The 26,010-nt window shown below is 40.8% G+C and overlaps 1 protein-coding gene across 4 annotated transcripts in view; it reads right to left on the reverse strand.

Moving 5' to 3' along the window:
- Pcsk5 (proprotein convertase subtilisin/kexin type 5) overlaps positions 1-26,010 on the reverse strand; it is a 411,377-nt gene that overhangs the window by 278,890 nt on the left and 106,477 nt on the right. For all 4 annotated transcript variants that reach the window (XR_007594733.1, XR_007594738.1, XM_050158819.1 and 1 more), the window contains exons 4-5: positions 6,842-6,985; positions 3,169-3,245 (exon numbers count right to left, since the gene is read on the reverse strand). Coding sequence is in view for 2 of the 4 variants with exons in the window: in XM_050158819.1 (XP_050014776.1) it covers positions 3,169-3,245; positions 6,842-6,985 (221 nt within the window). In the remaining 2 variants the exon portion in view is untranslated. The remainder of the gene's footprint in view (positions 1-3,168; positions 3,246-6,841; positions 6,986-26,010) is intronic.

Genomic DNA, 26,010 nt, shown 5'->3' on the forward strand with positions numbered 1-26,010 from the left:
TACATGGAATGCTGGTGTGAGATCTTGAACATTATTCTATTTTACTATCAAGCTACAAATAAAGGATAAGCCTCCTGATGGAGTATCCAATACAGAGTAATCTTCACTGAAACTATATGTTCAACAACAAAAAGACAGAAGGTTGTATTTAATGGACTCAGTAGGTTGTGTGTGTGTGTGTGTGTGTATGTGTGCATGTGAGTACACACATAAATAATAATAATACAAAGAAGCTATTAACTTGAAGGTGGGTGGGGATACAGGAGGGATTCAAGAAAGGTATTTTGGAGGGGCGAAAGAGAGAAAAGGGAGGGAGAAAGTGATGTAATTCTATTTCAGTCAAAACCTTTCTTTTAAAGGCTACAAATATTGGCGCACATCTGGAACAATGCTGGTATCATCTATCAAACTCCCATTGAACTCAATAAACCATGTAAGTTCTTAGAGGAGGTCAATTTGGGACACACTTGCATGCTCCAGACAGAGCGGGAGCCCAGTGATACATGAACAAAAGTCCTAGGAAAAGGCAAGTTTAAAAGAAATTCTTCCAATACAACACATTAGCAATCTATATTATTTAACTAGTATATCTAAGCATATAAGCTTAAACAAATAGTCTGTATATCACTAGAAAAACCAATACTCAATGAACTACATTTTCACAGCAGACACACCTCTAATGGCCACCATTACCACTCCATTTCAATGCAAAATCTCACCACAGGTAGATTTATATATAACAAGCAGAGGGATCAATTTTAGACATAACTAGCTTGAGGGCTCAAGCCACTGGTCTCCTGTTCTTACCCACAGCATATCTGTGGATTCACATCCTACAGGAGGACACTTTTGTCGTTAACACGATCTAGACATTTCCCATCACCCCCCTTTCTCTCTGCAAACACAGAGGTGATAAATCTAGTGAATGTGTATATTGCAGTCAGCTTTGCTGTAACGCTTGCTTTGATAAACAGTCTCTTCCAGCATGATTGATCCATTAGGGACTATGCTAAGCATATGTAGAATTGGCACTTGTTTACATGCAATTCTCTCCTAGAATCTCCAGGTGAATTAAACAAAACAAAATGCACCAGATAAGCTGAACAGGTGGGAGCACACACGGAGCTCTCATCGTAGGGTCCAATGAGCCACAAGTGATCACTCTAGCGGCACTGCAGTTTCTACCTGCTCTCAGGAGACTTCCCTGTCAGTTCCCCGTCACCTATGTGCCTTCATCCTGACCAGTAGGACACACCTTCCATTCCGCTTAACACTCTGCCTGCTTTTTTCCCTCACCGCTCTGCTTTCCACGCTTGTTCTCCACAATTATCTTTATCTTGCATGTAAGAGTCTGAGCAGGAATGGGTATAATTGTGCTTATAAGACAGAGACGCACACGTCGGGTTCTTTCCAAGGTAAAGAATCACCTTATTGCAGTTTTGATACATTCAATGATTTAACATTCACAAGACTAGAATACCATTTAATTACATCCCTACTATGTGTACAGCTTGGACCATGACATCTGTGAATGCTACAGATGGGAATTTTGTTATTTCTCTGTATTGTGCAATTCTGTAGAGTGTTGTTGGGAATGCCTGTGCTTCATGAGCGCAGAATGGTGCACAGAGAAGTACTAGCAGTGTATTTTCCTTATTTTAAAGATTATTTTTAGAGAGGTTTTCAATTCAAAGCAAATATGAAAGGGCAAAGATATCTTACATCCGTCTCCACTGTGAGAGTGTATTTCCAAATACTGAGTGCTTCAAGTCATTTCAGGCTAGTTTGCAACTGAGCTAAAATAAATATAGATATGGGTAGATGATAGATAGACAGATAAGCTCATGTTGCCTGAAGCTCTAACCCCTTATGTGATATTCACAGAACATTATACTCTAGACATTAAAAGCTAGGTCTGATAGAAGACTATTAACTATAACAGTCTCATTTTCTTTTGTTTGGAAGCTCTGGAAACATCTTCATATATATATACATATATACATATTTGTATATATATATATATATATATATATTACTGTTTCCACTACAGATCCCTATTTGTTATATATACTTGATTGTTCGTATTAAAACCTGGCATATGTCTACAGCTTCTTTGTTGAAACTTCTGTGTTGATGGTGAAAGCAACAGAAAGTTTTTTCCAGGTCATTAGGTTTTACCTGAACTTAATGACTCACTTACAGCCAAATACGATCTAAGACACATTCCCCTTAAGAATAGCAACGAAGCACAGCAGAGTGGTGCCTGCCTTTAATTCTGGCACTTAGGAGGCAGAGGCAGGACAGCCTGGGCTGATACAGTAAAACCTGTCTTTAACCCCGCCTCTTCCCCACCCCTGCAAAAAAGCAGCGGATTGCAAACAGCGCACAAAGAATGGTCAAGGCAGTCAGTCCCCTTTGCAACTTCAGTGGTCCAAACCCAAACACGTTAAGACAAAGTCACGTGAGAATTTCTAAATTATAATGTTTTCCCAGAGGAGTTTGGAACTAAAAGAGGAAAGAGGTCAACTGATGTGGCTTAGTGATCCAGAATATCTGCTGATGGTCCTTGTAACTGGGAAAATCCATTGCACTTACCCACTGAAGAATGATACAATCCTGCTACCCAAGGGATGTGCACTTTCACTTGCATTTGCTAAAAACTGCAACACTAACTGGAAAGAGAAGCTGAGCCTCTTGATGAGGAAGGGAGAGAGGAAAGAAGATGCAGCCCATGTCTGGCAATAAGTCTTTGAGTGTTCCACTGTGCCATGGTGTAAAACCCAATCTGTGCCCTCAACTGCAATGCCCAAACAAATATGTTGGATTTAACAGTAAGTTAATCTTTGGGAATTACTTTTTTCTTTTTGTCTTTCCCCGTAGCATATTTATCTCAATATAATTGTGTTATAAGCTAATTAACATCTTTACTTCCATCTTCAGGATCTGGAGATTCTGATCTATCCCCAGGGCCCTGTCTGTAGCCATTTTCCCCCTTTGTAGACGATTCCACTTTTTTACTCAGAAACTTTGGTGAAAAGATACCTGTTTCTTTTGATGCAATTTAAAGATCCTTTATTACCAAGAGTCTTGAAGAGAAGAATTCCCTCAACATAAGCAGTAAGCTGAGCTCCCGGCTAGGCACATGCCAGCCCGCCCTCTGAGTCTTACTTGTTCTCATTGCTTGCATCGTAACGAGGCATCGGGTCCAAGTCATTCCCATTCACATCGCAACTTGCCAGAGCATCCTATGACCATGGAGAAGAGATGGGAAACAGACAGTAGTTAGTGCTGGCCCACAAGCTCATGCATTCTTAAATGCATTTCTGCAAGACAGTAATTAGGTTAACGAGAACCCTCAGGGTTCACTAGTTTCAGGCACCTTAGAGAGACACTGCTGGTTCAGTAATGATCACTGTTGTATTGTCCCTTTAAGGTGAGATAGTCTATGTAGGCCAAAGGGCTTTTCCTTTCTTACCCAGAGTGACCCAGTTCCTAAGATGTTTATCTTGTACAGATGTCTTCAGTTCCACATGTTCTAAGCATTCCCCTAATACTGGGAATATTCCTGACCTTGCAATAATCTTTATCATATTTTAATGTCTTTTAGAAGAGAAAACATTGTTCACATATAACTGGCAGGCCAGTTAAGGTATTAGATGTTTATTTTATCAGGTTTCTTGAGATATGCATTGTACAACATTAGTGTTGTTTAATTTCTATTACATAAAAGCCTTCAAATGTGATTCTTAGTATTATCCCACAGCTCTGAGAGCAGCCTAAATAATGAGCAAAGCTGTCTTAAACCAAGGTTTAAAATGAGGAAACAGAACCTCTGAAGCCAGAGTTAGATTTGTTTGCTTTCAAAATGGTTAGGAAAAAAGACCCTGAATACTAAGGACAACTCACAAGGTCACTTCCACTGTTATTTTTTATTTCTGCACTTAGCACTTATCCAATCCCCTATGCTTCATGACTACATCTATGTCCAGGGTTAATAAAAGCCAATATTATCTTTGCTTCCATCTTCACCGAATGCTTGTGTTCCTGGAAATAAGTTTTAGTCCACTGAGGTTGAAAGGTTTTGGAGAGTTAAACACAATACATGATGCCACAACGTTAAGTTCTACTTTGTACACACAGGAGCCCTGTCACCTCTTCATGACTGCCAGAGCTGAAAGAGCACTGAGCTAGTGACTGAAACATGACTTAAGTAAAGGGACTAACCTGGAGCCTGTCTCGACATGAAAAAAAAAACCAGATGGTTTGCATTTCCCTGATTGCTAAGAAGGTTGAGCATGACCTTAAGTGTATTTTGGCCATTTGAACTTCTTCTGTTGAGAATTCTCTGTTCAGTTCAGTACCCCACTTTTTAATTGAATTAATTAGAGTTTTAATGTCTAGTTTCTTGAGTTCTTTATATATTTTGGAGATCAGACCTTTGTCTGATGCGGAGTTGGTGAAGATCTTCTCCCATTCAGTAGGTTGCCTTTTTGTCTTAATGACAGTGTCTTTTGCATTACAGAAGCTTCTCATTTTCAGGAGGTCCCATTTATTGACTGTTGCTCTTATTGTCTGTGCTACTGGGGTTATATGTAGGAATTGGTCTCCTGTGCTCATATGTTGCAGACTACTTCCCACTTTCTCTTCTATCAGGTTGAGTATGGTCAGATTTAATCTTTAATCCATTTGTACTTGAGTTTTGTACATGGTGATAGATATGGATCTAGTTCCGTGGGCAGCAGAGAGGGAGCCTGAACTGGTCTTATTCTATAGCCACACTGATGAATATCTTGCATATCACCATAGAACCTTTATTCAGCGATGGATGGAGACAGAGAACCACATTGGAGCACTGGACTGAGCTCCCAAGGTCCAAATGAGGAACAGAAGGAGGGAGAACATGAGTAAGGAAGTCAGGACCGCGAGGGGTGCGTCTACCCACTGAGACGGTGGGACTGATCTAATGGGAGCTCACCAAGGCCAGCTGGACTGGGACTGATGGAGCATGTGATCAAACTAGACTCTCTCAATGTGGCTGACAATGAAGGCAGACTGAGAAACCAAGGACAATGGCACTGAGTTTTGATTCTACTGAATGGACTGGCCTTGTGGGAGCCTAGTCTGTTTGGATGCTCATCTTCCTAGACCTGGATGGAGGGGGGCGGGACCTTGGACTTCCCACAGGGCAAGGAACCCTGACTGCTCTAGGACTGGAGAGGGAAGGGGAGGGGAAGTGGGAAAAGTGGGAGGGAAGTGGGAGGAGGGGAGGAGGTGGAAAAATTTTAATAAACAAATAAAGAAACCAGATGGGAGCCCAAGTCTTTGGTCTGAACAATCTAATGCTTTCTCTGCTTTTATATGGCCACCAAGGGGGGACTGGGATAGCACTGTCATTGGGAATCCTAGAGAATGTTCTTTCAGAGTGAAAACATAAACGAAGCAAAAATTGTCCCATCACCTGCAGCAGGTAGAAGCACACAGAGGCTCTCCTGGCATGTGACAAGACAGATATCCCTTCTGGGGTACAGGTAAGCTAGAGTTCTGATCTCATCTCATCCAAGATAACCGACTTCAATCTCCCGTCTTTAGTTTCTTTACCCATATCTGAAAAGACTTTATTGAAGTTCAAGCTTTAAATTCTATGCTGCAAAGAGGTGCAAGTTTATTTGAATGTGCTTGTCTGCAGGGTGAATTTAGCCACTGATTCCTGTTCAAAGTAGAGCTAAATGAATCTTCCTTTTCATCTTAAGAAAGAAATTGATTGGTATGTAGTACTGGGTGGCAAAAGAAAAGAAAGTCTCTTTGCAACAGACAGAGACCATTACAGAAAGCCACAACCAATCAAAATGTAGAATGTGGAGCCCAGTCCCAATGAGTACATCTACAAAATCACTTCTGCACTGGAGGTACAAGGAATACTGGGGCAGAGGAGGCAGAAACACTGTAAGAGCCAGAGGCACAGGGAGTTTAATGTGAGATTATATCTCCTAGTAACGTCAGAAGCTACCCCCAGAAAGTCTCACCATCATGGCTGCCTAAACATGAGCTGACCAACGCTAACAACAGAAAGTAGACTGGGTAAGTCCACAGGCCTCAACCCTACACAAATAACTACAGGTATCTACAGAATGCCAAGAGTTAGAGAAATAGTCTACCCTAGTGAAGAGCGCATCAATTGCTCATCCAATACTAAATGGTCAGTCCTCCAAGCATATATGCAAATAATATTACACAGACTGAGCAGGTTGTATTTATATATTTAAGAATATATGTATGTATATATATATAGATATATATGTATATACACACATATTTATGTATGTAACAGCAATGAATAAAAATGAGGCCACAAATTTGAAATAGAACAAGGAAGGGTATATGGGAGAGTTTGAAGCAGCAAAGAGAAGGGGATAAATGATACAATCACAGTATAATTTCAGAAAATTAAATATCTTTTTGAAACAAAAGGGAAAGAAAAGGATGGCAGAACAACTGGAGAAAAATTCTCAGTTTGCTCTTTTGCACAAAGGCAGTGCTGTCTGTCTGTCTCCCTGAATTGTTGAGGATAGTGGGCATGGCTGGCAACAGATGGTGTTGATGACTGGGTTCCTAATACCTTTCTTTCTGAAGGGCACATACACCATCAGAGGCATGGGGAAGTGGAAGAGTGGTTCCACTCTTGTGGTTCCTCACCTGCAAGGGTTCTCCTTTCCCAAGAAGGGAATTAAGTACAGAACCTGTCATAACTCCTACTAAATTTGTTGGCAGCTCCCCCACCTTCTGAGCATCCCATCAGGAGTCTTCCACGGATGGAGGACTTCCAGCCACAACAAGCACTTACATAGTTTTGCATCAGATCAGGGTGGGTTCTCTCAATGCCGTCATCCAGGATAGTCACCACGATGTTCTTCCCCGTGTAACCTCGCTTCCAGGCTCCCTCAATATTCATGTCTGACTGGCAGGGATGTGTGTTGTCGCTGCAGTGCTAGGAAGGAAATGGACATTGTAGATTATTGAATTGTGAGCAGACAGGAGAATTAGCCACTTGTGACGATAGTATTGAACTGACCGTAATTTGGTCTGCTGCAGATCAGAAGAGAAGCACTGATCCCCTGAGAGGTAACTGGGTGATACAAGAGAGGTATATGAGGAAACAGAGTAAATGCAAACTGGTCGGTACTGGGCACCAGTTTGGGTACCATAGGAAGTTCTCAAAAATCTAGTATGTCAACAGAATAAGGGGCATCTCATTGTCACCATGCCTTAAGGAGATGTAAATAACCCCTGTTGCATTTCACTATAAACCTAGAGATGAATGAAGAGCACACACGCTCACACGTCTTAGCCAGACACCTAGGAACCAATCCAGCGGCAACTGGAACTGACTCGAGCCCCACGTGCACAGCTCACTAGAGGGGTGCCAATGTGAGGGAAGAAAGCGCTCCAAACAACAGGTTCTCCAAATGTCTTTCACTAAACTCAATGAAGGGCAGAGTCACTCAAAGCTACTGAGAGAAGCCTGGGAATAGTACAAAGCCAAGATGGACACTCTACCCAGGAAAATATATATGGGAGCTTCAAGGGCCAGGCTGAAAACATAACATCTTGGCTCATTACGCAAAGAAATTTCATTCTCTTTGCAAGAGCTACAATGTCCAAACACACTGAAAACGGAATGGAGCCAGCAGCTTTTTCTGATATAATTTACTAATGTTGGTTCAACCCACATAATTGCTCCTTTCAAGTCCATCTCTTTGAAACACTCCCGAGGGTGGCTGTGTTCCTGGCTCTTAAGACTCAGAAGAAGTACCAAGGAAGGGATGTGTGAGATGTGTGACTCGATACCGTCATAGCAACCCCAGTGACTGCTCGCCATTCACCCTCACTACATTCTTCCCGACGCTAAACAAATAGCTCAGTGCTTAGGAAATGGAAAGGGGATGCTAAGCTTTCTCTGTTCTAAACATAGTGGAGTCCTCACTGCCAGTGATGGACTTAACACACATCCTATTGAGCACTTACTGCGTGCTCAGTGTGGATGCAACCAAAATATTTTAGGTGTTCATTCTAGAGGCGTGGCGCAGAAAGCAGAAAATGAACAAAGAAGAAGACTGAGAATGGTCACTATGGTTTGAAGGGGTTGGAGAGAGAGAGAAAGAGAGAGAGAGAGAGAGAGAGAGAGAGAGAGAGAGAGAGAGAGAGAGAGCCATATGGTGGTGAATGCTGAGGGGTCAGAGTGTACTGCTTTAGGGGACCTGTCTGAAAGGGACTTCAGTCAAGGCATGTAACCATATTACTGTTGAGGACTTGATGGTAGAGAGTGGAGTGATGGTCCAAGAAAGAGCCAGGCACTAGTGTCCTGATCAGCGCAGCAAATGCTAGCACTATGAAAGGGGTAAGCGTAGGGAGAGAAAAGGTAGGGACTGCTGAACAGACTGACACAGAGGATAGTAAGCTAGAAAAGGAGGAAAGGGCACTCTGGGCCTGGACACCCACTGTTCACTACCCTGTCTACTGACCAATGCTGTTCCCTTTCTCCCTCTAGTTCCCTGAGCATAGCTCTGGATGAACATAGCCTCCTAAGACTTCTCTTTTTCCTTCCCAGGAACTTAGGAGCCCAGGCTTGCATATGCACATGTGCACTTGACTTAGGAGCCCAGGCTTGCATATGCACATGTGCACTTGACTTAGGAGCATATGCACATGTGCACTTGACTTAGGAGCATATGCACATGTGCACTTGACTTAGGAGCACAGGCACATGTGCACTTGACTTAGGAGCATATGCACATGTGCACTTGACTTAGGAGCACAGGCACATGTGCACTTGACTTAGGAGCACAGGCACACACATGAACACGCGCACTTGCTCCACACACTCCAGCCCACACTTGCTGGTTTCTGTTGTGCTGTACTTCTCACAGCTGAAACCTGTGCTTCCGTCTCCCTGACTAACCTATGGACTTAAGTAGAACTTAGGATTTCGTAAATGCTGATTAATCAATATACTAAGAATGAAAGAGCAGCCTCAACTTCATTTTCCTTAAAATTGTCACTATGCTTCCTGCTTTGACCTCTTAGGCAAAATCCAGCCAGTTACTTGTTTGGCTAAAAGAAACAATAGCAAAAAGAAGCCATGTAGATTGCTAACATACCTTTTTTCCAATTGTCCCATTCTGGCCAAGCCTGTGGGCCTCTTCTTACCAAATATTTTAATACGGAGCAACCTTATTTCATCTTAATTTTTTTTTCAAACCTGCTGTGAGCACCTGTGGTACCCATTGTGACTGGGGTGGGCTGAAGGAAGAAAATGCACAGGAAATGGGCAAGCCACAAATGGAACAAGCATCCTACAGTGGAGGGGTGCAGCTTGAAGTTGTAATTATGAAAGCTGAAGAACACCAGCCGTCAATGGAAAACACGTGTGGTCGAGTGAGCCATGAACTTTTGGGACACTTCCATCTCTGCTTCTGCTGAGTCTAACTTTGGTCTTTTTAAACATTCTGTTACTACCTTTTGCATCCACCCATCCATCCCCACAGAATCACTGCTGGTAGCGGGGAACTGTGCCACTGGTGTATTCATTTGGTAATCTAACATGGAATGCAACCCAAATATCAAAGAGAAAAGGATACTGCTAATAAAAATATGATGAGGATGAACGGGTTAATAAAAGCCTAGATCGTTTCTTGCAGACAAGTAATAAATCAGAGGCCACTTGAAGGATCTACTGTGAACAAGATGTAGAACCCTGGATCCTCAAAGAGAACCCTTGATTTTTTTAAAGAATATTTCAGTTGCCTAGGTTTCCAAACATGTTACTAACATAGTTGTTTCACCTGAGATACGCAGATAAAAAGAAGATGGGCATTACTGATGTCACCCAGCAGTTAAATGAGAATGACCTCACCATTTCCTGAAGAGCCTGATGAAAGTGGTTTTATACTGGCCTGCATCTCTGAGTAATGCAATTCCATTGGTGTCCATACACAGGTGACTAAGTTCTTAGAAACAAGACTGAACATAGGAAATGGAAACAAGCTTTTGTGTCCTCAAAAGAATATTGTGGGGTTTGCTCAATGAATAGCTTATATCCCGAGTAAATTACCCCCAACATACATTTTTTTTATGTCTTCATCATCAGGAAAATGGAAGAGGAAACACATTCTTTTTAAACTTCTTTGAATTCTGAGAGTCCCTGTGGTGGTTTGAATAAGAAAGGCCCTCATGAGCTCATGTATTTGAATACTTTATCATTGGGGAGTGACGCTATTTGAAAAGGATTAGGAGGTATGGCTTTGTTGGAGAAAGTGTGCAATTGGAGTGGAGCTGAGGTTTCAAAAGCCCATGCCAGTCCCCTGTTCCCCACCTATGGACCAGGGGATAGCCAGGTACTGCCCCAGCCCTCCCTGCATGTTGCCATGCTCCCCACAAGGGTTATTATAATGTATTAAACCTCAGAAACTGTAAGCATGCCCCCTGTTCAACATTTTCTCTTTTACTAGTTACCTTGCTCTTGGCATCTCTTAACAACAATAGAAAAATGACTAACAGTCCCACCCCCTAATAAACTGCCTTTTTTTTTTTTTTTTGCTGTCTTTAAAGGTAGAACCGAGGACCTTGTGCAAGCCAGGCAAGTACCCAACCACTGAGCTGCATCCACAACTCTTGACTTTGAACTTCTGTTACACGTTATCAATAATCTGCTTTCATTGGAAATAACCACTGCTCAAAATAGCCATTGATGAGGTCCCTGCTCATTACTGACAGCGGCACACAAGCCCGCAATTCTGACTATATAATATTCATAACAAAATATAATCAAATATGCAAAACTATGTACTGGAGACATATTAAGAAATTGTTCTCTTTGGCTTTCCTATTGCTAAGGTAAATACCATAACCAAAAGCAACATGGGGAGAAAAGGGTTTGTCTGTCATACACTTCCCTAAGGGAAGTCAGGGCAGTAACTGAAGGTGGGAATCCCAGGCAGAAACTGAAGCAGAGACCCTGGAGACATATTTATTACTGTCTTACTCCCCATGGTTTGCTCGGTTTGCTTTCTTGAATAACCCTAGAACCACCTGCCCAGGAGTAACACCTCCCTCTGTGGACTGGACCCTCTCCCATCATTAATTCTCCCATACTCTTGCCTTCTGATGAAGGCATTTCTTAGTTGAGATTCCCTCTTCCCAAATAATTCTAGTTTGTGTCAAGTTGACAGAAAACTAACCAGCATAGAAATATTATCAAGTTAGCTCAGAAAAGTGTATGAATACCTGAAGTTCTTTGTAAAATTTAGAAGCGAAGAGTTGTACTAACTCAACAGGAGTAGAACTGATACTCCTCCAATACTAGACCTACTACTATGTCCTATTCCTAGCCAACTCTTGAACTAATTTCTTCACCTGAATAGCAATATGAAATTACCCAAGGAAGTCCACTGGTTTTCCAAACCATCAAACTCAGCAACAATAGCTAAGAACATTTGTTTAAAAGGAAACGAGGAAGACAGAATTTGAGTTGTGTCTGCTTCTTTCTGGCTGAATGATTTGTCAGGTTGCTTAAATTATTCAAACTGTGTTTGCTGTTTGAACATAAACGCTAGTCATACATATCAGGGACGATAGAAACACAACAATGTCGTTATACTGATCCTGCTGCTGTTGGTGACAGCACATTGATATGAGTCCTCGGTGTTCCCAATTGCTTAGAAAAAAAAAATCTTAGTTTAAAAATGAAAAGGGAAGTGGGGGGGGGGGGGGGGCGGAAATGGGAGGTGGGGAGAAGGTGGAAATTTTTAATAATAATAATAATAAAATAAAGTTTAAAAAAATGAAAAGGACAGGCAGTCCACTGTAACCTTATGAAAGGATTGTCTTCTCATTCTGGAGAGTCAGGTTAGGCAACTGAGAAAGGGCAATGGATCACTGGTAGGGACATCTGAGGAGACGTGAATGAGTATTTCACATCTGCAGTCTTGTGGATGGGTGGGTGTGGAGACAGGGATGAGCTGAACAGAGAGGGGTCCAAACCCCTACTGGGATACTAGTGAGACATTTTTTTTCTTCCCTTAAATCATTAATACTTCTTCACTCTCTACCAGTATTACAACCCTGCTAAAATTGCAGCTCCCATCTGTTACAATTTAGTTTTGACAAAGGTTCATTACAGGAATTGCAAATTTCCAGATAACACCAAGGAAACATCAGAAAAAAAACATGGATTTAGGGAGGAGGCTGTAGTATATCAGATATGCCTAAAAATTATAAAGGTATAAAACAAAGGTTTTATTACAAAGGACTTATAAATCTCTGGGAAGGTAAAACAGATGAAATTTAGAGTAAACAGAATGGATCTGGCTCTTAAATCCTAACACAGAGGACGATCCAGGAGTCAACCTGCCTAAAAACAGAGAGGTTTAGACAACAGGACACCTCCCATCACTTCAATTTCGAATCTAACTTCATTTCAAATTAGAATTTTTCAATCTTATAAGTACTTCAGAATACCACTAACCAAAACAATACAGTAGCAACTACAACTGTGTCTCTGGAGGAGCTTTGTCTGTCTCCCATGTCTACCATTTGAGAACTCTTTGTATGTCTCATGGTGGTATTCGGGGAATGGCTTTCAGCAATATCACCTGGTCTTGATTTTAAAGAGTAACCGCACTCCTAAAACTTAGTAGATATCTTCATGGCACTGAAAACAAACCAAACATTTATACACACAGAGCCTTCCTACACTCAACAGTTCAGACTATTCTCAAATACCACCAGTCCAAAAACAAAGGTGTCAGGCTTCAGAAGTTTGGATCTCAACCCAGGCCTCCTCTACTGTCATTCCTCCTCAGTTACTATATGTGAGTCACTACAGTGGCTTTGTCGTGATTCCTATGTTTAAGTCCTTGAGGTTTAGTCTATGTCTCGGACAAAGGAACAGTTACGAAACACAAGCAACTCCTATAACCGGAGAAGGACAAAGCGCTAGTCATGGGAGCATGTGGGAAGGCTGAGAGCACTCCTAGAGAAATGACATCGAAGGAGCTCGTACACCAGCTGACTCACCAACCAGCAGGTGGAGCCTGAGGAAGGTCTTCAGAGCTTTGTAAAGACCTCCTAATCAGAGAGACGCTGACAGTTTCTGATCTAAAAATAACCCAGGCTTCTGGAGGACAAAGGTTGAAAGTCGTAAGATGGGAAAGAAGACAACTGGAAAGACACGAGGCTGAAGAAGTATTCTGAGAATGCTCATTTGGTAAAATCGGAGCCCAGGCATGAGGTTGCCAACCTAAAGGAAGGAAGCCAGTTCAGAAAGACTGCAGAAAATTCACATAGCAACATAGCGGATTGATGCAGATCACTAGAAGGTCTTACAAGTCTGGAGGCTGGACCGTGGTTGAACTACATGCGCCAAATAAAGTCATTTTAAAAAGAACTCAAAGATCACTGTACTCTTGGCAGAACACTATCTTCAGGTACAGTTGGTGGTTTCATGTTCAGTTATCCAATGCTCATGCCAGTGATTTCCGTTTCCACATCTGTTTCAGGTCCCAGTGATGTGTAACTCACTTGTAATGGAGCCTGTTCAACATCTGCATAATGTCTAGAGTTCCCAGTAGGAATACTCATCAAGCCCTGGATTGACTCTATTTATTGGATACGATGAGTAACTGGTATTTTGTTGTTGTTGTTTCAGTAGACTGTGTTAACAGATGCATAGAGAGCTGGTTACTATAGATTATTGGCTAATGTATCTGTGAGAATAATCCTGACAAATATTACTCTTGGTATATAGATATACAGCATTAGAAACACTGCCCACACCAATAGAGCGGGCATCATTCAACACACCAAGGGTACCAGAAAAACAAAAGTCACAGGAAAGGTAAAATTATTTTCTGATTGAACTGGAATATCTATTTTTTTTCCTACCTTTGGACATGGGTGCTTGATTCTTGGTCATCAGACCTAGAATGGGAATCCTAACCTCAGAACTCATGGGTCTCAGGCCTTTAGACTAAATAAAATGGCACCCCTGGCCTCTCTAGTCTTCTAGCCTCTGGATAATAAACCATGGACCTTTTAGGCTCTTTGAGCATGTGAGCCAATCCCTCACAATAACGTCTTCTTTTTCCAATTTTATTTTATTTCTTTGAAGAAGATTGATTCATGTACAAAGGCTATTATGATAGACGGTAGAAATCAATCGTAAAATACAGAGATAGTAAGATATAGGGGTTCTTGTTTGTAGTTCCAGCATACCGGTGACAGAGGCAGGGAGATTAGGAATTAACAGCCAAAATATGGAATTTGAAGCCAGCCTTGGTTATGTTCTCAAGAAAGCAGAGAAGGAGAAGATGAATGGTATAGAAGAGAGATTTGATGAAGGTAATTAATAGAAGAGACACGAACATGTGTGGGGACTAAAGCTTTCATAGGGAATCATAGAAAAGGTATGTTGATTATTCTGCCGTGTCTCTAACAATGTTCAGCACTCATGATGAAGAGATGTGACACAATGACAGGTGAGCCATTGTCCCCTCCAGGTCTGTGGGGAAGCTCATTCTGCCACGGGGATAGTTCAGAAGTGGAAAACCGTAGTTTTTTTTTTTTTTTTTTTTTTTTTTTTTTTTTTTTTTGAAACAGTGCATGGCATGTAGGTATCAGCTATTCCTTGATTCTGCTCTGATTTTCAGTAAGGGGCTCAATTTGAATATCGTCTTCCTTTCTCAGTCATGTACTAAATTCTGAGTTAAAGAAAAACTTAGTTATACCACATGACTTTCTTTCTGGGAAACTCTAAGCCATGAACCAGTTCTTAATATTCCACTCTCTCGCCAAATAGAACAATTAGTAAATTAGCAAATTGCTTATTTGGGGATGATCTCAATTAAAATGTTTTCCTTAGGAACCCATAAGAAAAGAAGCAAATCCCATGCTGGTACTTTAAACCTGATTTTCTGAAGCAGTGAGATTGCATTATTTAATAATAATGGGAACATTAGCATGAAGTAACTTCTTTTTTTCTAAAATGCAATTTCTTTGTTTATTGTTGTTTACAAAATTATGCTTATAAACTTTCCTCTCTGTCTCTCTTACGCATGACTCAGTGAAGAAACTCATGTCTTCCTTTTACTCATTAGAGGTTCAGAAGTCCTGCCAAGGGACCTGCAGGACATTTGCCCATCTCTAAATCATAATATACTTTTGAAGGAGAGTGGCCAACAGGCTTCTGAACTCAGCTATTCTGCTATCATTATAATTTCAGGGCCACAAAAGAGTTTTGAAGAAAAAAATGATGCAAAACACTTGCCTCGAATTTGGAGACACTCTTGAGGTTGAAGAGAAAAATGTAACTATCATTTGCAAATATCTAAATATACTTTATTGACATAGCATCTTTATTTATATTAGCTTATGAATCAATATTTTTATGGAATGTAAAGGCATAGGTAGTGAACTTCCAAATGAGAAAACCATTTTCAATCGATGAAATACTCTTGCGTGCCATCCTCCCAAGCTTTTAACCATTCAGGTTTTGTCAACATGACTGTTATCTCTTGTACACATGTACATATGTATGTTCAGATAAAATCAGAGAGACAAACAAAAAGATCCACGAAGGTTTACATTTCAATTTCTCTCAGATTCTTACTGAAGGCTATATATCCTTCCAAGATCTTGTGAAACTGGTACACATAAAAGGCTACTTTGATAAGCCAACTCCTCAAACTAAAGGTATTTAGTAGAGTAGATGCCTTAACAGACAAGTGAAAACTGAGTCAGGGAGGTGGTACCTACAGGGAAAGAAGGGAGGGGGCAGGCAAGGAAGAGAGGATAAGATGCACCTAACAGTACAGCTACATATACTTAGTGAGGTTTATGTGACAGATAACATGTGAAAGCCCCACATTTCCAGAGAACAAGCGCTACCTAAAACATCCTAAAGGACCACAACCTGATTAAACTCAACACACAAAGGATCAAACTTTTGGTGTAAAACATGAACAGTGTTTCTGATTACTTTTGTTTTATAAAATGGCACTTGAGGGCTGAGGGAACAGTTTGGCTGGTTATGCATTTGCTGTGCAAGCATGAAAACCTCAGTCTGATCCCAAGAACCCATGAAAACAGATCAGTCATGGGGGTGGTTGCTTGCCCTCCTAGCACTGGGGAGTCAGGAACAGGTGGATACCTGGGCTTGCTGGCCAGCTAGACTGACCTAGTTGAAGGATGACTCCTGGTCTCCATGCATGGACACAAATTCCCCGGCACTTCCTGCCTTTGGATTATGATGTCAAGCTCTCAGCTACTGCCCCAGCACCATGCCTGCCTGCTTCCCACCATGACGGTCATGGACTAACTCTCCAAAACAGTAAGAAAGCCTCCATTAAAGGCATTTTTTTAGAGAGATCATGGTGTCTCTTCACATCAACAGAATACTAACTAAGAGAAGATCTCTCCAGGTTTTTAGAAATTTACCATTCTCTAGATGTATGGGATTATAAACTTAATTTTCAGACTATTCTGAAGGTCTGAGGAATTTTCATCATGACTTCAAATATGCTATCACCTCATATATATTTATTTCTGCAAGAAATCTGCAAAAATCATTATAGAGAAGCTCTGGAAATGGGATAATATAATCAATGTGCAATACTACTATTTTAAAAAATCTATATAAATATAGATAATAAATGTGTATATGTGTGTGTGCCTGTGTGAATTTATATTGGCATGTATATGCAAATATCCATGGATGCTAGAAAGCATGGGATCCTTTGCAACAGGTAGTTATGAGCTCTCTGATGTGGTCCTGGGAACCAAACCCATGTCCTATGCAAGAGCAGTAAGTACTCTTAGCTGCAGAGTCATCTCTCCAGTCCCAAACTTCCTATTTTTTTTTAACTCAAGTAAATATATCAGAATAGGATGGGTGGTTAATCAAAATCCTTTTGAGTCATAACTAGCTGCTAAAAATCATGAATTTAACTTTGTTATCCACCAATACACTTGACCACTTGACTTCTCTAATTCTTTTTTTTTTAATTCTTATAAAATTAATTGCTCAGGTTTAACTAATCTGTTTGTTTTCATGGGATCATAAAAGAGGTCTAGCACATATAATGATCTTTAGTGGGTAGCTGACCAAGGGGAAATTGTTAGGACTAACAGTCAAAGTTCACCCTGTCAACTCTTTCTCCCACACCGTGGAAACCCTGACTCCAAAATCCAGATTTGCAAACAGTGCGTTGTTGTTTTCATTCCCAGTAGCATGGGTTGAGTCGGCTCAGTGCTATGGCTCTCACTTCGGACTGCCCATGAAGTTACAATGGATGTCATCTGGGGTGACAGATCTCTGATTGTGTGAGTGACATTTAAACTAGCAGTTTTCAGTCACAGACTTGAAGAATTCTCTATGCTATGTGTATGTTATTATCATGTGTCCATTACAGATGTGCTACCTGCAGGGCCTTCTGAAGGATATGCAGATACTCCTCAGTCTGTAACAGGATTTCATATCAATGAGTATAGCAAACTGAAAAGTTATCATTAAAGAGACAGTGTTTATATCAGACCTACCAGACATCATAGTTTAACAACGCAAAGTAAATTGGTTGCTGGTCCTTGCGACCATCTGGTCGCTGTAGTTCAATGTATTCTAGAAAGCATCCTGTTGAGTATTCCTGTCCAAACATGGGTTGAGGAGTGGGGTTGTGTGATGATAATTCTAAGTGCTTGTGAGTATATTCCAAGGAAACAAGACAAGAATCTTGTAACCTCAGTTTCTGCAAAAACGAGGACTTGTTCTTAGACTCGGTTTTCTTGCTCCCCCAGGTGCAGTGGATAGGTATCGGTTCATTTCAGATTACTAGTTATTGCTTGCTTTTCAATTAAATATTGTTTTTCAATCAAATATTTAAAGTATACTTTATATGTCTCTATGGAAAAAGTGAGTGGCTTGTCCCTGTGATTGTACACACCCTGAACTCATGACAACTCAGTTCGTGAGACCTTTCTTATCCTCCAGAATGTAAACTGTCTGAGGCTCTGAATAAAACTTTTGCATGAGACTTTAGTCCACCTCATTGATTGGGTCCATTGTCCCAGGTCCCACCGCCTCAAGATCAGTGACTGCTAGTCCAGGAAACCACAGAATTCAAAATTAGGATTCTGGCTTCTCCAGGATGCATACTGCCTTTGCACCTTCATGAGGTCAATCAATGGAAAATTGAGAATCATCAATTAACTTATCAAACAATGCTTTTATTCCCTAAGCACTAGGGGAATGGAAGCTGTGTGAAAGTCTATCCCCTTTAACTGTCAAACATTTATTTGCTCATGTGTGTGGATCTCTGTTTTATTTTCCAGCCAAGGCTTGATCAGAGGTTTATAAGATGTAACGAAAAGACACAAGGCCTATCCTTTGCAAATTTTATGCTCAAAGTGGAGCATATTAATAATAAATAAGAAAATAAATGAAACATGCATGTAATCAGAGATTGTAGCAATAGTTATGAAGGAAAAAGTGGTCTTGGAAAACAATGAGGAAAGTGTCATTAAATTTATAGTGTTCTTTAAATTTTTGTTCTTATTATGTTGACCTGTATTCAATGATCACAAACAGTCCAATTTCAACAGTGGCTTTTATAGGCATCAGTCAATAAATCTCAGTCTGGAGTGGTGTAGTTGAAGCAAAATTGAGATTCTAGACCAATTCCTATACAAGATGATACAGACACAATTGCAAGTGTCAAATTAAAATTTAAAATGAATAAATTTCTTAGAACATAAAGCTTGGAGGAATAAAGAGGGCACTATGTACTGTTGTTGAGATGGAGTCAAACCAAGTCTACTTATGGGCAAAGTGAGAATCAGCACAGGCCGACAGAAAGAAAAATCGATTCAGACAGCTACTAAAAGGCCACTCCAATATTGCTCCTCCTAGACCGAGCTAAAATAATTGCTTGAATCTCTCTGACATCTTTGCTTTCACTGTCCACCTGCAGATGTAAGCTGGAAAAAAAATCTACAAAGTCCCATGCCAGGAAAATGAAACATTTTGCCTAGAGAGGCCAATAATACGTCCAGGATGATGTCTGTAATGGCATGAAGCAAAGGCTTCAGAAAAGATTAGATTTCATAATGTGTCTGCTTATCTTATACTCAATAAAGGACTCTATGGGAAAGATGGCTTCCCTCACATGGTGAGATTCTCTGCAGACTCAAGTGTATTGAACAAGAAAATGCAGTCATCATTTACCCCACACCACCAAGCAGAATTTTAAAAGATTTCCTTTTTAATAAAAAAGTCGAATCCTTCCAAGAGTAAAGCCAAAAAGCTTGCTGTAATAGCTACCGGCAGAGTGTCTTCTATTACAGAAAATTATTCCATGAAAGTAGCTCCCTAAATATGGTGATGCATCTTCTTCTGTAGGGCAAGGACTTTTAACTTTCTCTGCAGGAACCCTAACTCTTAGAGGAGCAAACTCAGGGTAAAATGAAGTGCTGCTTCTGTAGCAAGCAGAGTTTGTCCTCATTCAGTAAGGAAAGGCAAAATGCTAAGAGGATTACATGGACCAAGAGGGTAGCAGCATCCCTCAGCTGCACTTACCTACACGCACACACACCCTAGGGATGGTTTCTCAAGCATCTGTCACCTTCTCTACCTGCCCCGGTAGCAAACTCTCCAAGGTGACTAATTTAAGTACTGCACAGTAAGCATGGCAGAAACCATCTTGCTGTAGGACATCTGGGTATCCACTTCTGACTTAGCAGAAAGGTTTCCCAAGAGCAGAAACTGGCAATGATACATGAAGTAAGTGGGGTTTTAGGCACCCAAAAGGCTGCTCATGTGAGCCAGTAGAAAAAAAAAGTGCCCCCTTTTCATTTTTTCATTTTATTCCACTGAACTGAGCTTTCAAGAGAGGGAAAAAGGGAGACAGTAAACACTAACAACATAGGGCTGTGCCTCAAAGATTGTTAGGAGGAAACAAAAAAGAAGAAAATTTCCTTTGAAAGAGTGGGTTTAGCCAGTCAATTCTTGAAATTAGAAAGGGCTTTGTATTAATTTCAAGTGTTTTGAGCTGCAAGGACAGGAAAATTCAATTAACAGTATTTATTTCTCAGAAAACTTGGAAGATTTCAAGTGATTGACATCATTAAGAGTGATTTCTCAGTCACCACCTCTTAGCTGTTAGCCCTTTATTCTCTGAGCGTGTCTCCTGGTTTCAAGATAATTGCCATAGCTTCTAATATTCTTTTCCTCACAAAAGGAAAGAAGGCATAAAAGGTTTTTTTCTCTTGTGAGAAAAAAAAACCATGAACAAATGTTGTTTGGCTGAGCTGGTCACTGGTGAACCTCTCTCTGTTTAGCTGGCGAGGTGCAAAAGTCCCACGACTGGCTCAGTCCGGACCATTCAGTTTGTCCCCAGGAACTGAGGCAAGGTTTGCTTTCTCTGAGAATGGATGCACAGCAATAACCAAAGGCTTTGAGAAAGGGACAATGAAGTATGGCTACTAGGAAGAAAAAAAAATCACGACTAATAGTGTTACGCATCAGCTCTTATTAAATCATTCCGTGTGCCATCTAAACAGCTTCCATCACATTTGTTGGGCTATACTTACAACTTTATTTTTTTATAGCTACTTCATGTTGTGCAGCAGACCTTAAGGAAGATGAATGTTTTTCAAGTTTAGGTTTTGAAAAATCCAACATAAAGCATATTATTATCAGGCTCAGTGTCAGCTAGTACACCTCAGAAAATATATGTTCTTAGGTGACATGGATCGAGATTAAGTGCAACGCATTTTCTCTTAGTTTAGTCTCATGTCATTAGGGAAACATTCACATTATGATCATCAAGCTTGTCACTAAATTAGCATTTCTACTTCAACAAACATTTTGCCTGCCTGTCCTAGGCATTATAGTAGGCACCACACAGAATGAAGAATAGTATTTTCATCGTTTTTTCTTTACTAGAATGACAAACCTCAGAATAGCTAATTTTTGGCATTTTTTTAACCATTCGAAATTATAATTAACTTCCCCATTCTCTTTTCTCCCTCTAACCCCTCCCATGCATGTTATTTCTGTCTCTCAAATTCATGGCCTCTTTTCTTTTAACCATTGTTAATCTCTCTCTCTCTCTCTCTCTCTCTCTCTCTCTCTCTCTCTCTCTCTCTCTCTCACACACACACACACACACACACACACACACCTTACACACACACCTTTTGAATTTGCTTTGATTTTATGTTTTTGGGTATTTTGCCTGAAGATGTCTGTGCACTGCTTACATGCGGTGCACTCAGAGGTCAGAAGAGAATATTGGATCTCCTGGAACTTGAGTGATAGATAGTTGAGTGAGAGCCATGTGGAGGTGATGGGAACCAAACTCAGTCTTCTGGAAGAGCATCTCTCTAGACAACCCCACTTTATTTGTTAAAAGAAGGCTACGTTAGTTTTATGGCTGAAAGTTCATAGAGCACATAGAGATCCTGGTGAGGACTCCATTTTAAACAGCAGGAATATACATACACACACATACATACATACATACATACATACATACATACATACACACATACATACAATAGAACACATCTCGGGACAGGAATCCAGGAAAGTTGTGGTCCTACAATCCCTTCCAAGGGCCTGTCCCCATTGACCTAAGGATTTTCCAATAGGGTCACTAACAGCGTAAGAAAAAAAGTATACAAATATTCATCTAATGTCCTTATGAACATGTATAAAGAGAATCAAACTACTGCAGCTGATAAAAATTCTGCTGGAAAATATACAAATGAACAAAAATGCCAACACTATACCTGAACTCCAGTGCAATACATGGAAATAAAACTTGCAGATGTGGCGCTTCAGGTCCAGTGAAAAATGTAAATAAATATATAGACTATTAAAAACAGAAAGACACGAAACTCTAACAGACTAGCCCCTGGCAATAGACTGATGAGTAGATTATGCTTGGAATAAACATTAAATTACAAAGTGTCCAAGCGAACAATCAGGAGCATGGAAGAATGACATGAGTACAACAAAATTCAAATAATGTAACAGGACATCAAAAGGAAGTGATGGAGAAAATGGGGGCTGGAGGTTACACATGCTCATGCATGTACCCGTGCCTAATTTTAAACAGTACACTGAATGGAAATGTGCCCTGGGTCTCCAGACCAAAGGACCAACCAACCAAACAGATTAAAAGAACACTAAAAAGTCACTGTCAACAAAGGTCAAACAAAGATACAACCAGGCTTGAGAGTCTCAAGGTTATACAGACTGACCATCATAGAGACCCAGAATGCACTGCACTCAGAAGCTCCTCTTACGTCATCAAGCATTTGGGTGGGCTTCATCTACTCAAGACAGGTGAAAGGACCACTCCTGGATATTTCATATATTTCAGAGTAAATTCAAAGTCGGAAGCCAGGTGGCGGAAAAGCAAGGATACATTATCTGTGTTTGCAAATAGGAATCATGCATTTAAAATGAAAGAAAAGAGAAACTGTAAAATAGATAAATTATGCCACAGGTAGGAGCCAGAGAACATTTATTTAAAGTCGAGAAAGCAAACAGAGATGTCTAAATGAAGAAAGACAAACTGCAGGTACATGAAATCCTTTGTAATAATCACCAAAATATACAAAGCTCCCTGAAAACCAAACTGCACAGTCTTAAAAGAGCAAGGAATGCACCGCACAGTAAGGCACACCCAACAAAGTAAGTATGTATTGATGTTTCTCTACTTTCTAGAACCACAGCTTAGGGCAGAAGTCCCAGCTCCAGCAGCCCTGACATGCTGGCTCAGATGCCGAGTGCAGAGAAACAATGTGGAAGTGGTTGAATCAATGTGCATAAAGGAGCCAAGTGACCCCAAGTTCTTTGTGGTACAGGCATGAGCTTTACATTTAAATGTGAAGAATTGGACCAAGGTGGAAGAGACAACGTGTAACCAAGCAGCGCCAGGAAAGAAGTTGTCTGTTTTCATCAGTTTCTTAGCTCTGTCTGCAAGGTGGTCCAAAGCAGTGATTCTTACAGGGCTGGAGAGATGGCTCAGATGTTAAGAGCACATGTTGCTCTTGCTCTTGTAGAAGACCAGGTTTGGTTCCCAGCACCCTCATCAGCTGGTTCAAAAGACTTATAACTCCATGTCCAAGGCACCTGCACGCGTGTGATGTACATACAGACACACATCAAATAGGTATACAGATGATATAGATAGATGATAGATATGGATAGTAATGAAGAAGATAGATAGATAGATAGATAGATAGATAGATAGATAGATAGATAGTCTGAGAGATCTGTCTTTGTAAAAGTGATGACTGTTTGAGGAGGCAGAGACAAGCTGGACTTCGGGAAATGACTTCTCATTCTTCAGGGTGCTGCCTCCGTGCTGCTGTTTCTGGAATTGACTGTAGGTGGCTATAGGTGTAAGGATACTTGGAGACCTTTTGATGTCTTTTGAGCATCAGACTAAGATAATGGGGAAAGCTGACACTGAGGCTACTTACTTCTACCTTCCTTTCTTCAGTACCAAAGGGGAATGGAATTAATTAAAAAGCAGTTCTCAACCTGTGGGTCTCGACCCCTTTGAGCCTGACTGACCCTTACACAGGTGTTGCCTAAGACCATCTGAAAACACAGATGTTTACATTATGATTCATAACAGTAGCAAAATTACAGTTAGGAAGTAGCAATGAAAATAATTTTAGGGTTGGGGGTCCCCGCAGCATGAGGAACTGTATCAAAGGGTTGTAGCACGAGGAAGGTTGAGAACCACTGAATTAGGTGTTACAGACACTCTGTGAACAGCTAACGCGCCTATAAGAAGTTGTCAACAGGTGGCCTAATGTCAAAGTAAATACACAATGAAGGCAGAGATGTCAAGGTTGTTCCATCCCACCTCTAGTTTTCTTTTGGGTTTAAGCGAGAGTCAATACAGCTTCTAAATACAAGTTACACTACAGTGAGGTTATTCCCCAGCTAGTCCATCACATGTTCCAAATGTCCCAAGTCAAATGAATTGAACACAGAGAGCGTACTGAGCATTCCAGCTTATCAAAAGCACACTGCATAGTATCGGGTGTTTCTCCTGTGACCATGCATCTGCCTAGGCGCTGTGACTCAAGTTCCTAGAAAACTCAGGAAAGATCTCGAAAATTCAAAGAGCAATTCTGCAGGCAAACTGCTTGTGCACCACTGTAGCACTAAAATATTCTAAATTTGCTTCCAAGCATCCCCCGTTAGACACTGTAAGTCAGGCACCGACCACTTACACAACAGAACAATATGGCAGAGACTAAAATAAATTTATTGGTCATATATACAAATGTAAATGAGCTTAAACCTTTATGCTAAGTTAAATATTCATTAGAACTGACAAGAAAAATAAAACTAATTGTGTAATCTCTTTACACTCATCCCTTATTAAATATTATTATGAATTTATGGACATTTTCAAAAGCATTGAGCTGCCAAGGATATTACTTTTTAGCTTTTATTCTTTTTGTTCATATACTGTTTGAGATCTGACATGACCTGGTGGCAGAGGCCTGTAATCCCAGCTACTCTGAAGGGTAAGCCAGGAATATTGCAATTCAAGGTCTGCCTGGAATATAGAGCAAATTCAAACTTACTGACATTGTCTCAAAATAAAAAATACAAAAAGGAATAGGGATATGGGGCAGTGATAAAGTGCTTACCTAGCATAGTCAAGGTTCAATTCGGTTCAATTCACAGTCACACGCATACACACACACCACACACACACACACACACACACACACACACACAGAATGAACGTTGTCTCAAGTTTGATGTGCAGACACCTTTAAAGTTGAAACCAACATCCTTTTGAGACACCCTTTCATCTTTTTAGCATTTTGTCATTTATGCACATAAAGAAAATAATCTCAATTCCCCATAACAAAGGTTGGGCAAAGCAATGCTATTACTAGTCCATAGAATTAATCAAAAATCAATAGCAGGAAGGTAAGTGAAGAAGGCACAATCAAACAGAGATGGCGGCGGCAGTCATGTTTCTGCCTTCACTCCAGGGGAATGAGCAATGTCTGACAAACTTGTCCTAATTTCTGGCTTTTAATTTAACAACTCCACTGTTAGCATCTTATCTAAAAACAGATCTCTAACAAAAAAAAAGATGTGCACAAGTTTCAGCTTGAGGCTATTTGTAAAAAGAAAATGTTGGAAATAATCTAAATGTTCATTATGTCCAGTGACTTGAGTTGTAGTGATTCTACCATTGAGAAAGAAGAAAGATTTCCATAAAGTAATGAAAAATGATTTCCATTAATCCAGTAAAAAAAAAAAAGGTGCCAGCAGTGGGGTAGAAGATGTAGGATAAGGGGTGGAATGGGAGGATGGGGTGAAGAGTGGGGTGTGGGGTTGGGTTAAGACATTAAGATCTTACCCTGCTTTCCCAGAGGACAGAGGTTGGTTCTCAACCTCATGTCAAGCATCTCACAACCACCTGTAGCCCTGGGCGAATCAGACACCTCTTCTGGGTCTGCAGATCCTACATGCAAGTGTACACACTCATAAACAACAACAACAACAACAACAACAATAATAATAATAAACCAGCAGGCCCTGCACCTCACCTGAGCAGCACAGTAGAGCCACTGCTGTTGGCGGTGGTGTGGGTGAGCCAGCCTTGAAGTTGTGAGCACGTAGAGCTGTCCCCATTACTCATCTGTCATCTGATGGCATGGGCAGGGAAAAGAAGCACTCCTCCTACTCCCCTCCCCACCTCACCAATGTCTGAGGCTTGTGGGAGGACTGTCCCTGCCCCTCATCAGTTGTAGCTCTCATGAGAGTAGCCCCTACACCATGCTTGAGCAACACAGTAGGAATAGGTGTGGGAACCCTGCGAATAGGAGAACAGACCCTGCCCCTTGCTCATTGCTTCAAGGGGTGAACTAGGCAGGGTAATGAAAGAGAGGTGGTAGTGAGAACAAGGA

Source organism: Alexandromys fortis, unplaced genomic scaffold, assembly GCF_014885135.2.
Source record: "Alexandromys fortis isolate MF-2015 unplaced genomic scaffold, M_Fortis_MF-2015_v1.1 scaffold_10, whole genome shotgun sequence".
NCBI lineage: Eukaryota > Metazoa > Chordata > Mammalia > Rodentia > Cricetidae > Alexandromys > Alexandromys fortis.